The sequence below is a fragment of the Leptonychotes weddellii genome, chromosome 5 (genome assembly GCF_054177405.1).
Source record: "Leptonychotes weddellii isolate Sample4059 chromosome 5, ASM5417740v2, whole genome shotgun sequence".
Classification (NCBI taxonomy): domain Eukaryota; kingdom Metazoa; phylum Chordata; class Mammalia; order Carnivora; family Phocidae; genus Leptonychotes; species Leptonychotes weddellii.
In genome coordinates, this window is record NC_138373.1 from 20,215,889 (window position 1) to 20,230,726 (window position 14,838).

Genomic DNA, 14,838 nt, shown 5'->3' on the forward strand with positions numbered 1-14,838 from the left:
TGGGTGGCTCAGATGGTTGGGCGACTGCCTTCGGCTCAGGTCATGATCCCAGAGTCCTGCGATCGAGTCCCGCATCGGGCTCCCTGCTCCTTGGGAGCCTGCTTCTCCCTCTGCCTCTCTCTCTCTCTCTCTGTCTCTCATGAATAAATGAATAAAATCTTAAAAAAAAAAAAAACTACTTCTTGAACACCTATTATATGGCAGGTGCTATGCCAGACATGAGGAGTGGTGAGCAAAATAGACCCAGTTCCTGCCCTCATACTTTCAGTCTCAGGGAGAGGCCAATACAAATCATCACACAAATAAACACAGGTAAAAGTTACCTAGGACTCTGCACGGGAGAGCTACTGGCTTCTGCATTTGGTAGGCTCTCAACCTTGACTGTTCATCAAGTCATGTTGGAGTTTTTCAACAGAAATACCAGTGAGTGCCTCAGGCCTAAATCAGGATCTCTGAGTGCTGGTAAAAAGCTGCCCAGGTGATTCTGATATGCAGCCAAGGTTAAGAACCACTGAGCCTTTCTAATTTCCTTGACATGTATCAGTCATATATCTGGGCTTTGAGAATGAGTGTTCTGTAGTACTTTTATTTTTTATTTATTTTTTTTTATTGTTAAAGATTTTATTTATTTGTCAGCACAAGTAGGGGGAACGGCAGGCAAAGGGAGAAGCAGGCTCCCCGCTGAGCAGGGAGCCCAGTGTGGGGCTCAATTCCAGGACCCTGGGATCATGAACTGAGCAGAAGGCAGACGCTTAATCAACTGAGCCACCCAGGTGCCCCTCTGTAGTACTTTTAATGGTTAAAAAAATAGTCCCCAAAATTGTTTTCTTACATGTGTTTATTTGCTAGCCTTACACAGTTTCATTTTAACCACTGCTCTAGTGTAGAATAGGCAAAAAATTGATCACTGTCACAGTTCCTCAAAAATACTGAGTTAAAAAAAAAAACCAGTCTCCCTCTTTTCATTCCCAGTTGACCTGTGTAACATATATACTTTTTTTTTTTTTGGTGATATATTCTTTTCAACATTTTTCTTCTAGACACTTTGTGTATGATCATGTGTTTGCCGAGAAGATCACTTCCTTGCAAAGTCAGCAAAGCCCCGATGAAGAAGAAAATGAGCACTTGAAGAAAACAGTGACGATGTTGCAGGCCCAGCTGAGCCTGGAGCGGCAGAAGCGGGTGACTCTGGAGGAGGAATATGGGCTTGTGCTCAAGGAGAACGGTGAGCTGGAACAGCAGCTGGGAGCCACGGACGCCTATCGAGCGCGGGCGCTGGAATTGGAGGCTGAGGTGGCGGAGATGCGGCAGATGCTGCAGTCGGAGCACCCTTTTGTGAACGGCGTCGAGAAGCTGGTGGCAGACTCTCTGTTCCTCCCTTTCAAAGACCACAGCCAGAGCCTGCTAGAGGAGATGTCTGTGCTGCAGCCGGAGGCACACCGGAAGCCTCTCAAGCGCAGCAGCAGTGAGACGGTGCTCAGCAGCTTGGCGGGGGGGGACATCGTGAGGGGCCACGAGGAGACCTGCATCCGGAGGGCCAAGGCCGTGAAGCAGAGGGGCATCTCCCTTCTGCACGAAGTGGACACTCAGTACAGTGCCCTGAAGGTGAAGTATGAGGAGCTGCTGAGGAAGTGCCAGCAGGAGGAGGACTCCCTGTCCCACAAGGCGGTGCAGACCTCCAGGGCTCTGGCCAAAGACCTGGCCGGGACGAACGCCCAGCCTGAGCCCAGCACCGGCAGCTGGGAGCCAGCCTCTGTTACGCCGGAGCCCGTCAGTTCCCCCACCACCACAGCACCTCCGGAATACAAAGCGCTCTTTAAGGAGATCTTTAGTTGCATCAGGAAAACTAAGCAGGAAATAGATGAACAGAGAACAAAATACCGATCTCTTTCCTCTCATTCCTAATTCAGCCTCCAGCTCTACTACTAACTTGTCTGTCTGCTTTCATCTCTCTCTCCCACTCCGACAAGTGTTTGTAAACCCCACAGCCTGATAGTGCTCATGACGTTTGCCTCGTTGTTTGGCTTACTTAGCAGCTGCGAACGGCAGTGGGGAAAGAAGGTGGCTGCCAGCTGGTGTCAGTTCTATAATCCAGTTCCATTTAAGCTCCTCAGGAAATCCCACGACAGACTGGCCTCTGGCTGGCGCACTGATTAGGTTGTGATTCCTTGAAAAGCCCTAGAACCAGTGGATGGGTAGATCCCTGCTCCTAAGGGAGGCAGGCCTGGAGTTACTATAGTATATAGTACATAGTGTATGGTATATCGGGGCAAAAGGGCAGAGCTGAAACAAAACTAAGGCAACTCCTACCGCCTCCTTGCTTCTCAAAACTGCAGAAATCAGATGGCTGCCCAAATGAAGTAGCTTTCACAAACACTGTTGGATACTGTGAATTCATTAAGAAGAATGTCCAGGAGAAAGCAGGGGTCTAATCCAAAATAAATGGCCTTAACAAATACTCCGAGCCTTGAGCTTTGTTACATCTGCTACCAGTTGAGCTGTGACTGACAAGTCATCATAATGCATCTAAATCCAACCGATACCAAACTGAAAGGCAAGCTCTGGTTTGACCACAGTCAGCTTGTTCACAGAGGCCCTAGAGGGCCTCCACCCCCTCCTTCAGATGTTTGTGCTCAAAGCTGTAATGGTTAGCATAGGCAAGTATGTAAATCATTCTTAAAGTCAAACTAAAGAAGCAAGATCAAACCCCTCACTCCTACTGTGTTGTCCGAGCTAAGCTGACTGCCCTTACTCAGTTCCTGTGGTTCCTAGAAATGTTTTTGACTTGCTGCAGAAATTCCTGTCTGCTCCTTTACTAAACAGTATTGTTCTGTGGGAATCTACTCATCTTCTCACTTGCATACTTTTAATTTAAAACTATTTAAAAGAACTGAAGGTCCAGTTATTGTATATATTTTTCTAAAAACCAAATAAAACTACCTATGAAAATGAACAAATGGATCACTTGCTTATTTTAAGCTGAAGCCCTTTTACTGTTATAACCAACTTTCCATTTTTTTTCTTCCAACAGATAGCTCTGAGATTTGATCATGATTTATTTCTATTTTTTCCCTTTCTTTGGGATTCTCATATTGTGTTCATTAGAATATATGATTGAAAAATACTTTCAAATGTATATACTTTATATATAAATGTTCACTATTTTAGAAAGGTCAGACCTGGTTCTTAATTAGTAGCATTTGACTCAAAACATTTGATCATTCAATCATGGGAAAGACACTTCGCAGTATTTAAACATGAAAATGAGCACTAAATCTACATTTTGCTTTCATTTTGAGAAACAATACGACGAGTTTGTAAAGGAAGTCACCTTGTTTGACCTCCCAGCTCCTCCCCAGGATCAACTAGTTACTAGTTTCTTGTATATTCTTCCAAAATATTCTGTGCATACATTAGTACTTGAGTATGTTTCGATCGGCCTGTATTCTTAAACAAAAGCGTACACACCACCAGCTGCCGGCACTGTAGCTTCCGTTTTCACCAAACCGTGCATCTCTGAAACATTTGTCTGACCATCTACACTCTTTATGATAGTACGATAGTATCACATCTGGATAGAAACTCCACATGTACATTTAACCAGTGGGTACAGTTGAGGAAAGAAGGCGGCTGCTGGTGCCCGCTCTACAACCCAGTTCTGTTTAAGCTCCTCAGGAAATCCCACGACAGACTGGCCTCTGGCTGGTGCACTGATTGTGTGTGTGTGTGTGTGTGTGTGTGTGTATCACATATCATATGTATATATATCGTATATATAGCCATATATAAGAATCCATTTAAGTAGTCCCTGTATCTCTGGACATTTATGCATCTAGAAGATAAATCATTAGAAGGGAAGTAAAAAGAAGCATTTTGCTATGACTGTCTATCAATTTACTGATCCCCCAGCTCCCAGCCCCCACCAATATAGGAGGATGCCCAGTAAAGAGTCTGACCCTTACCAAACTAATGGAAGAAAAGTGGGGTTTCCGGGGCGCCTGGGTGGCTCAGTTGGTTAAGCGACTGCCTTTGGCTCAGGTCATGATCCTGGAGTCCGGGATCGAGTCCCGCATCGGGCTCCCTGCTCGGCGGGGAGTCTGCTTCTCCCTCTGACCCTCCTCCCTCTCATGCTGTCTCTCATTCTCTCTCTCAAATAAATAAATAAATAAATAAATAAATAAAAATCTAAAAAAAAAAGAAAAGTGGGGTTTCCTTGTGGTTTAAATTTCATTTATTAAGATTGAATATTTTATGATCTGTTACAAGGCTATGTGTATTATCTCTTACCTATTTTTCTTTTTTTAAAAGATTTTATTTGTCAGCACAAGCAGGGGTAGTGGCAGGGAGAGGGAGAAGCAGGCTCCCCACTGAGCCAGGAGCCCGATGTGGGGCTCGATCTCAGGACCCTGGGATCGTGACCCGAGCCGAAGGCAGACCCTTAACCAACTGAGCCACCCAGGCGCCCCTGCCTATTTTTCTTATTTAAGAGCTCTAGCACTGAGGAAATTCATTTTGTAATTAGAAATTACAAATATTCTGTTTATCTTAATTTTACCTTATTGACATTTTGTCAAGCAACATTTTTATGTGGTTATATTAATCTTTTAATACTTTTTTGTTCTTGACAGGTGTTTGATCCACCTGAACTTCATTTTTTTTCTTTTTATTGTGGTAAAAATACACTTACAACAATTACTATCTTAACCATTTTTAAGTGTAAATAAAGTTGCTAAATAAATTCACATTCTTGTGCAACTATCACTACCATTCATCCCCATGACTCTTCATTTTTAAACATGAAACTAGACCCCTTCAACTCCCCATTTTCCCATTCTCCCCTTCCCCCGTCTGTGGCAACTACCATTATACTTTTCTGTCTTAATGATTCTGTCTACACTAAGTACCTCACAGAAGTGGAATCATGCAGAATTTGTCTTATTTCACTGAGTATAATAACTTGCAAGTTTCATCTGTGTTGTAGCATATTGAGTTTCCTTTTTAAGCCTGAATACTATTCTAGATGTATATGCCACATTTTGTTTATCCACCCATCAGTGGACACTTGGGTTGTTTACATGTTTTAGCTATTGTGACTAATGCTGGTATGAACATGTGTGTACAAGTATGTCTTTGAGGTCCTGCTTTCAATTCTTTTGAACATATACTCAGAAGTGGAATTGCTGGGTCATATGGTAATTGTTTTTAATGTTTTTTTTTTCAAGATTTTATTCATTTGTCAGAGGGCATGCACAAGCAGGGAGAGTGGCAGGCTGAGCAAGGAGCCCAATGCGGGACTCGATCCCAGGACCCTGAGATCATGACCTGAGCCGAAGGCAGACGCTTAACTGACTGAGCTACCCAGTATTACTTTGAGTAATACTGATATTTTATTTTATTTTTTTTTAAGATTTTATTTATTTATTTGAGACAGAGAGAATGAAAGACAGAGAGCATGAGAGGGAGGAGGGTCAGAGGGAGAAGCAGACTCCCCGCTGAGCAGGGACCCCGATGCGGAACTCGATCCTGGGACTCCAGGATCATGACCTGAGCCGAAGGCAGTCGCTTAACCAACTGAGCCACCCAGGCGCCCCTAATACTGATATTTTAACAATATTAACTCTTCCAATCTATGAGCGTAAGATGTGTTTCCACTTATTTATGTCTTAATTTTCTTTAAACAGTGTTTTATTTTCATTGTTTGAATCTTTCACCTCTTTGGTTGAATTAATTACAAGGTATTTCAGGGTGCCTGGCTGGCTCATTTGGAGGAGTGTGACTCTAGATCTCGGGGTTGTGAATTCAAGCCCCATGTTGGGTGTAGAGCCTACTTAAATTAATAAACTTTAAAGAAATTACTAAGTATTTCATTCTTTTGATGCCATTTTAAATGGAATTTTTTTTTAAGATTTTATTTATTTGACAGAGACACAGTGAGAGAGGAAACACAAGCAGGGGGAGTGAGAACACAAGCAGGGGGAGTGGGAGAGGGAGAAGCAGGCTTCCCGCCGAGCAGGGAGCCCGATGCGGGGCTCAATTCCAGGACCCCAGGATCATGACCTGAGCCAAAGGCAGATGCTTAACAACTGAGCCACCCAGGCGCCCCTAAATGGAATTGTTTTTTAATTTCCTTTTAGGATTGTGCATTGTTAGTATATAGAAATGCAACTATTTTTTGTGTGTTGACTTTGTATCCAGCTACTCTGCTGAGTTCATTTATTCTGACAGTTTTTTTTTTTTTTTTTTGTGGAATCTTTATAGAGTTTTCTGCATATAAGATCATATCATCTGCAAGTAGAAAATTTTACTTCTTCCTTCCCAATCTGAGTGACTGCTATTTGTTTTCCTTGCCTAATTGCTTTGGCTAGAAATTTCAGTACTGTTAAATTAGAAGTGGTTAAAGCAGGCATCTTTCCCTTGTTCCTGAACTTTGAGTAAATGCTTTCATTTTTTTCAATACTGAGTTTGATGTTCACTGTGGATTTTTCATACGTGGCTTTTATTATGTTGAAGTAGTTATTTTCCTAGTTCACTGAGTGGGGTTTTTTTTATTATGTTAGTCACCATACATTACATCATTAGTTTTTGATGTAGCGTTCCATGATTAATTGTTTGCATATAACACCCAGTGCTCCATGCAATACGTGCCCTCCTTAATACCTATCACTGGGCTAACCCATCCCCCCACCCAAGTGTTTTTTTTTTTCCTTTTTAACCATGAAAAGATGTAGTATTTTGCCATATGCTTTCTCTGCATCACTTGAGATTATCATGTGGTGGTTTTCCCTTCATTCTGTTGATGTGACATTATTGTGTTGATCAGTTTTTTTTTTTTTTTTTAATTCATTTGTCAGAGAGTGAGAGCACAAGCAGGGGGAGTGGCAGGCAGAGCAGGCAGAGGGAGAAGCAGACTCCCCACTGAGCAAGGAGCCCGATGTGGGACTCAATCCCAGGACCCTGGGATCATGACCCAAGCCAAAGGCAGACGCCCAACCGACTGAGCCACCCAGGCATGCCTGTTGATCAATTTTTATATGTTGTACCATCCTTGCATTCCAGGAATAAACCCCACGTTGTCATGATGTGTAATCCTTTTAATGTGCTGCTGAATTCTATTTACTGGTATTTTGTTGAGGATTTTTACATTAGTGTTCATAAGGGATATTGGTTTGTAGTTTCCTTGTAGTGTCTTTGGCTTTAATATCAGGGTAATGCTGGCTTCGTAGACTGAATTAGGAAGTGTTCCTACCTCAGTTTTGTTTTGTTGTTTTTGTTTTGTTGTTGTTGTTAAGATTGAGAAGGATTGGTATTAGTTCTTTAAGTGTTTGCTCAAATCCACCAGTGAAGCCATCAGGTCCAGGGCTCTTTATTTGTTAGGAGATTTTTTTATTACAGGTCTATTCAGATTTTCTGTCTTTGTGATTTAGTCTTGGTAGGTTTTGTGTTTCCAGGAATTTGTCCCTTTGACCTAGGTTATCTAACTTGTTGGCATACTGTTGTTCATAGTTCACGCTCTCTCGTGTGCTCTCTCTCATGGCAATGTCTATAGTGGTTTGTAAATTTATTTTTTTTAATTTTTAAAAAAGATTTTATTTTTTTAAATTAATTTCTGCATCCAATGCAGGGCTCAAACCCACAACCCTGAGACCAAGAGTTGCATGCTCCACTGATTTAGCCAGCCAGGTGCCCCAATATAGTTGTTGTTTTTTTTTAATTGAAGTATAACTGACACATACTGTTTTCGTTTCAGGTGTATGTACAGCATGCTGATTTGACAATTCTATATATTACTCAGTGCCTACAACCATAGTACTCTCCTAGAGTCCTTTTTATTTCTGTAAAATCTCCACTTTGATTTCTGATTTTCGTAATTTGAGGCTTCTCTCTCTTCTTTAGTCTATCTAACAAGGTTTTTCAATTTTTTTTATCTTTTAAAAGAACCACTTTTGGTTTCATTGATTTTTCTCTATTGTTTTTATATTCTGTATTTCATTGATCTCTAAGTCTTTATTATTCCCCTAACTTTGGGTTTAATACCTTTTTTTAGTTTCTTTAGTTGTAAAATCGGGTTGTAGATTTAATATCTTTCTTATTTTTTTTTTTTTAGATTTTTACCCAACATGGGCCTCAAACCCACAACCCCAAGATCAGAGTAAAAAGCTCCACCAACTGCACCAGCCAGATGCCCTTCTTTCTTGTTTTTTAAGGTAAGTATTTATAACACTAAATTTCACCATTAGCACTACTTTTTCTGTGTTCCATAAGTTTTGGGATGTTGTATTTTCATTTTCATTCATGTCTTAAGTATTTTCTGATTTCCCTTTGATTTCTCTGATCCATTGGTAGTTTAAAAGTATGTTCACAATTTGGTGACTTTTCCAATTTTTTGTTACTGATTTCTAAATTCATCAAGGAAGATAGTTATGTATGATATCTTTTAAGATCTGTTGAAACTTAATTTGTGACTTATGGTCTCTCCTTAAAAATGTCCTATGTGCACTTGAGAAGAATGTGTATTCTGTTGTGTAGAGTGTGCCTTATATGTTGGCTTATTGTGTTAAATCCTCTGTTTCCTTAGTTATCTTCTGTCTGGTTGTTCTTTCCGTTATTGTGAATGGGGTATTAAAGTCTCCTAATCTCCCTGGAATATCTTTTCTCTATCCTTTCAGTTTCAACCTGTTTGTGTCATTGGATCTCAAGTGAGTCTCTTGTAGACAGCATCTAGTTCACTCGTGTGTGTTGTGTGTGTTTTATTTTATTTTTTTAAGATTTTATTTATTTATTTGACAGAGACACAGGGAGAGAGGGAACACAAGCAGGGGGAGTGGGAGAGGGAGAAGCAGGCTTCCCATGGAGTGGGGAGCCCAATGCGGGGCTCAATCCCAGGACCTTGGGATCATGACCTGAGCCGAAGGCAGACGCTTAACGACTGAGCCACCCAGGCGCCCCTGTGTGTGTGTGTTTTAAATTGAAGCATAATTAACATAGTGTTATTAGTTTCAGATATACAATATAATGATTCAGCAGTTCTATACATTTTCAGTGCTCAAGGTAAGTGTACTCTTAATCCCTTTTATCTATTTCACCCATTCCCTCTCCCCTCCCCTCTGGCAATCACCAATTTGTTCTCTGTATTTTAGTCTGATTTGTTTCTTCGTTCATTTGTTTCTTAAACTCTCTATATGAGTGAAATTATGATATTTGTCTTTCTTTAGCTTATTTCACTTAGCATAATACCCTCAAGGTCCATCCATGTTGGATCATGTGTTTTTATCTATTCTGCCAATATCTGTCTTGATTGGAGCGTTTACCCATTTACATTTAAAGTAATTTTGATAAGGAGGAAATTCTCTCATTGTGCTATTTGTTTTCTATATGCCTTACAGCTTTTTGTCCATTTCCTGCACTCCTGTCATCTTTGTGTTTAGTTGATTTTTTTTTTTTTTGTAATGAGATGTTTAAATTCCTTTCTTCCTTTTGTGTATATTCTACAGCTATTTTCTTCATGGTTAGCATGGGGATTACATTTAACATCCTAAAGTTAAAACAGTAATTTGAGTTTATACCAGCTTAACTCCAGTAACAAAAAACAAAACAAAACCAAAAACACTCTGTTCCTTTACACCTCCAACCCCATCCCTTTTGGTTATTGATGTCACAAAGCTACCTTTTTATGCATTGTGTACCCAAAAACATAAACTAATATATTTTTTAATGCATTGGTCTTTTAAATTACATAGGGGGGCGCCTGGGTGGCTCAGTCGTTAAGCGTCTGCCTTCGACTCAGGTCATGATCCTGGAGTCCTGGGATCGAGCCCCACGTCAGGCTCCCTGCTCAGCGGGGAGCCTGCTTCTCCCTCTCCCACTCCCCCTGCTTGTGTTCCTGCTCTCGCTATCCTTCTCTCTGTCAAATAAATAAATAAAATCTTTAAAAAAATAAATAAATAAAAATAAAAAAAATAAATTACATAGAAGACCAGATTTGGAGTTACAAATCAAAGTTGCAGGGGGCACCTGGGTGGCTCAGTTGGTTCAGCATCAGACTCTTGGTTTTGGCTAGGTTTATGATCTCAGGGTCGTGGGATTGAGCCCAGCGCTGGGCTTTGCGCTGGGCATGGAGTCTGTTTGAGAGATTCTCTCTCTCCCTCTCCCTCCCTTTCTGCCCTTCCCTCCACCCATGCTCTTGCTCACTCACTCTCTAAAATAAATCTTTAAAAAACAAAACAGGGGTGCCTGGGTGGCTCAGTTGGTTAAGTGACTGCCTTCGGCTCAGGTCATGATCCTGGAGTCCCCGGGATCAAGTCCCACATCAAGCTCCCTGCTTAGCAGGGAGTCTGCTTCTCCCTCTGACCCTCACCCCTCTCATTCTCTCTCTCTGTGTCATTCTCTCTCTCTCTCAAAAATAAATAAAATTAAAAAAAAAAAAAAGTTGCAGTAATACTACTTTTACAGTAATTTTTCCTTAAATGTATTAGTTTCTTTTCTTTTTTAAAGTAAGCTCTATGCCCAGTGTGGGGTCTGAACTTACAACCCCAAGATCAAGAGTCACATGCTCTATCGACTGTGCCCCAAATGCATTAGTCTCATAAGTCATGTAGAAAACAAAAAGTACTATTACAAACCATTGTTATAGTTATACTGGCTTTTATAATTGTCCATACTTTTATTTACCTTTATTGAAATCTTTGTTTCTTGATAGGGCTTCAGGTATTGTCTAGTGCCCTTTTGTTTCACCTTGCAGGACACATCTAGTGGTCATGAACTCCCTCAACTTTTGTTACCTGGGAATGTCTTAACTTCTCCTTCACTTTTTTTTTTTTTTTAAGATTTTATTTATTTATTTGACAGAGAGAGACACAGCGAGAGAGGGAACACAAGCAGGGGGAATGGGAGAGGGAGAAGCAGACTCCCTGCAGAGCAGGAAGCCCAATGCAGGGCTCGATCCCAGGACCCTGGGATCATGACCGGAGCCGAAGGTAGATGCCTAACGACTGAGCCATCCAGGCGCCCCTCTCCCTCACTTTCGAAGGACAATTTTACTGGATATAGGGTTCTTGGTTGACAGTTTTTATTGTTATTGTTTTTGAAGCACTTTGTATCTATCGGCCCACTGTGTTGTGGCCTCCAAAGTTTCTAACGAGAAATCTTTTGATCATCTTATTGAGGATCCCCTGTGTGTGAGGATTTGCTTTTCTGTGGCTTTTCAGAATTCCCTTTGGCTTTTGAAAGTTTGATTATAATGTGTCTCAGTGGGTCTGAGTTTTTCTTGGAGTTTGTTGAGCTGCTTGAATGTTTATCTTCATGCCTTTTCATCAAGTCTGGGAAGTCTTCAGCCATTATTTCTTCATATATTCTCTGCTCCTTTCTCTCTCCTTCTGGGACTCCCACAATGTATATATTGGTCTTTTTAGTGGTGTCACACAGGTTCCTTAGGTTCTGCTCACTTTCCTTCACAGTTTTTGTTTCTCAGATGCAATAATTTCTTTCTTTTTTTTTTTTAAGATTTTATTTATTTGACAGAGAGAGACACAGCGAGAGAGGGAACACAAGCAGGGGGAGTGGGAGAGGGAGAAGCAGGCTTCCTGTGGAGCAGGGAGCCCGACGTGGGGCTCAATCCCAGGACCCTGGGATCATGACCTGAGCCGAAGGCAGATGCTTAATGACTGAGCCACCCAGGCGCCCCATCAGATGGAGTAATTTCTATCATCTTATCTTCAAGTTTGCTGATTCTTCCTTCTACTTGCTCAAATCTGCCTTTGAATCCCTCTAGTGAATTTTTCATTTCCATTACTGTGCTTTTCAGTCCCAGAATTACTGTGGTTTTCTCTTTAGTTCTATCACTTCCATTTTGTTCACACATTTTCTTGACTGTCTACATCCTCTTGTTCTTTTGAGGTCTTTAAAACACATTGTCTTAAGGTCTTTGTCTACTATATCTGCCACTAGGCCTTTCAGGGACAGTTTCTGTTTTTTTCCTTTGAGTGCCCCATATTTTCCTGGTTTTGTATGCCTTGTGATTTTTTCAACAGCAGGCATTTGAATCTGATAATGTGGTAACTCTGGGAGTCAGATTCTCACCCTTTTCCAAGTTGTGCTGGTTTTATTGGTTGTTTTTGTTCCTTAAATTGTTGCAGGCTGTGTCTGTGCTGAGGATTAGCCTGAGGTGTAAACCTAAGGTCTTCTCAGGTCTTTTCTGAGCCTTTCCCTGGGCATGCATAGTCGCTTTCTAGTTTTCTCTGTATATGCGATCAATTTTTTAAAATATCCTAGTTTTTAATGTCTCCCCAAAGGGCAAAAAGTGAAGAATGAATGGGGTGGGGAGGGGAGCATGGCAGTCTTTTAAATCCCCTGGCAGTCCCTTCAGCCTCAGCTGGAGAAACTTGCAACAGTGGGGGGAGGCGTGACACCGGCTTCCCGCCCCTGCACCTGTGGCCAGCAGCAGCAATCAGAACAGATCTCTGATCTTTCAAGAGTCTTTTTGCCCACCCAGGTTCCTGCAAGCTGTTGCAAGCTGCTCCACGAATATGGCTAGTGGTGGGGTACTTGCTACTGTGCTAGGGGCCAGAGTGGGCCCAAACTGCCGGCAAGGGACAGTCCTGGCTCTCCCTGGAAGTTACAGGCTCTGGAGTTCTAAAATGGTTGCGTCAGACAAATTCTGCCTGTGCAATTGGTGTCGAGGTCAGGAGAGATTTCTGGTGCTTCTCATTCCACCATCTTTCCAGAATCTTCCTCAACTTCACCTATTCCTCATCACTTGAAATCACCTGAATCAGTTCTAAATTTCCACATGAATTTGAACCTGTTTCTGTTCTAGGATTTAGTTTTTATGCATCTATGGCAGTTTTTAATTGCTGTTATAGCTTGATATTTTCCTGTTAAAAGACTATTGCCCTCATTGCTCCTTCAGAATTTCCCTGGCTTTTTTTTTCCCCCCGTTTTTTCCTATATGAACTTTAAAGTTAGCTTGTCTGGTTCTTGGAGGTAAATGGTTATTGGGATTAAGTTTAAAAATGTAATTTAACCAAGTACAGACTATAACACAGAGACTTCGATCCAAAAACATGGGTTTATGCCTTCCCATTTGTTCCAGTGGTCTTTGTGTCTCGGTTTTCAAATTTTTATCACTTAGGTCCTATAGATTTTAGAAGGTTCACCTCCTGAGTATTCTTTCCTTCTGTTAAAACATACATATACACACACATATATATATATAATCTGTATATGTATGTGTTATCATTTTTAAGATTTTATTTGAGAGTGCACACACAAGCAGGGGAGAAGCAGACTCCCTGCTGAGCAAGGACCCCCCCCCCCAACTCGGGGTTCCACCCCAGGACCCTGGGATCGTGACCTGAGCAGAAGGCAGACGCTTAACCAACTGAGCCACCCAGGTCTCTATACCCACTGTGGGGCTTGAACTTATGACTCGAAGATCAAGAGTTGAATGCTCTTCCAACTGAGCCAGCCAGGCCACCCCACCTCTGTTGTATTTTCTAACCGTAGTTGCATATAGGAAAGCTACTGACTTCAGTTATTTTGTTGAATGTTTTTCGGAGTAGCTTTTAGTTGATTCTGTTGACATAGCTGAAAAAAAAGTTTTGTTTTTAAGTAATCTCCATACCCAACATGGGGCTTGAACTCAAAACCCGAGATTGAGTCACATGCTCCACCAAACCAGCCAGGCAACCTGAAAGTTTTGACTTTTTGTCTGTTTTGTTAGACAAAACTCATTTGTCTAAATGTTTAATTTTAACTTAATCCTTTGCCTAATTGCTCTAAGTAGTATACCCAGGATATTAACTATGGTGAGTAAACCTGTATCTCAATCCTAAGGAGTATGTGAAGTGTTTGATTTAGCAGGTTAACTTTTTACCATTTTAATGAGGTTAATGAGAATCCACCTACTCCTATTTTAAGAACTTATATCTGAAATGAATTGTAGATCTCAATCCCAGAGATGATTTTTCCCCCTTCTCATTTAGCTTATTCTTGGTATGAGCTGCATTGTAGACATGCCCTGACACCACCCGTGCATTTTTTTTTTTTTTTTTAAAGATTTTATTTGACAGAGAGAGACACAGTGAGCGAGGGAACACAAGCAGGGGGAGTGGGAGAGGGAGAAGCAGACTCCCCGCCGAGCAGGGAGCCTGATGCGGGGCTTGATCCCAGGACCCCGGGACCATGACCTGAGCTGAAGGCAGACGCTTTTTAACGACTGAGCCACCCAGGCGCCTCACCACCCCTGCATTTCTGTGACAGTAAGTTATTCCCAATATCCTCACCCTTTGCAAGACATCTTAGGGTGGTTATTTTTTTAACATGCTACTGCAGTCTACTACTAAGGATTTTAATTCCTATCATGCTTTGTCAGGTTTTAAATCAATACTTCAGAACCTATTTGGAGGCTCATTACATGCTGAAGTTTAACCCTTGCATTTGTCATAAAGATGTGATCATAGTTCAACCATGAAAATACCTGGACCTTTTCTTCTCTAATAACTGGTCTGTTGTAATTTTCTTTCCAACCAGTTTTAAGGCTTATGTCATTTTCCTTCATCGGTTGGTATACCTTACATTAATTTTTACACCTTGTTTTTAACAACTCTTTCCTATATTCCTTAAGTTTATTTACTTTACTATTTGAATTTAGCGTTTAACTCCTCCGTCCTTATCAGTGTGTTTCAGGCTATGACTCCCCACGAGCCCCATAATTCCCTGTGGTCACTCTCCATCTCAGCTTCACACCGTGACGAGTCTCCCCTTTCTAAGGGGCTCATACAAGAGCTGAACAAAACTCTCAATCAACTTCAGAAATTTTTTTACTCTTTTCAGGCTCATGTT

General features: G+C 41.3%; 1 protein-coding gene across 2 annotated transcripts in view; it reads left to right on the plus strand.

Annotated features, from left to right (window-relative positions):
* Nucleotides 1-2,957, plus strand: part of CDR2 (cerebellar degeneration related protein 2) — a 27,328-nt gene extending 24,371 nt beyond the window's left edge. For both annotated transcript variants that reach the window (XM_081819865.1, XM_006730795.3), the window contains one exon: nucleotides 1,041-2,957. In XM_081819865.1, the coding sequence (XP_081675991.1) occupies nucleotides 1,041-1,905 (865 nt within the window). In that variant the 3' untranslated portion in view covers nucleotides 1,906-2,957. The remainder of the gene's footprint in view (nucleotides 1-1,040) is intronic.
* The last annotated feature ends 11,881 nt before the right edge of the window (nucleotides 2,958-14,838 follow it).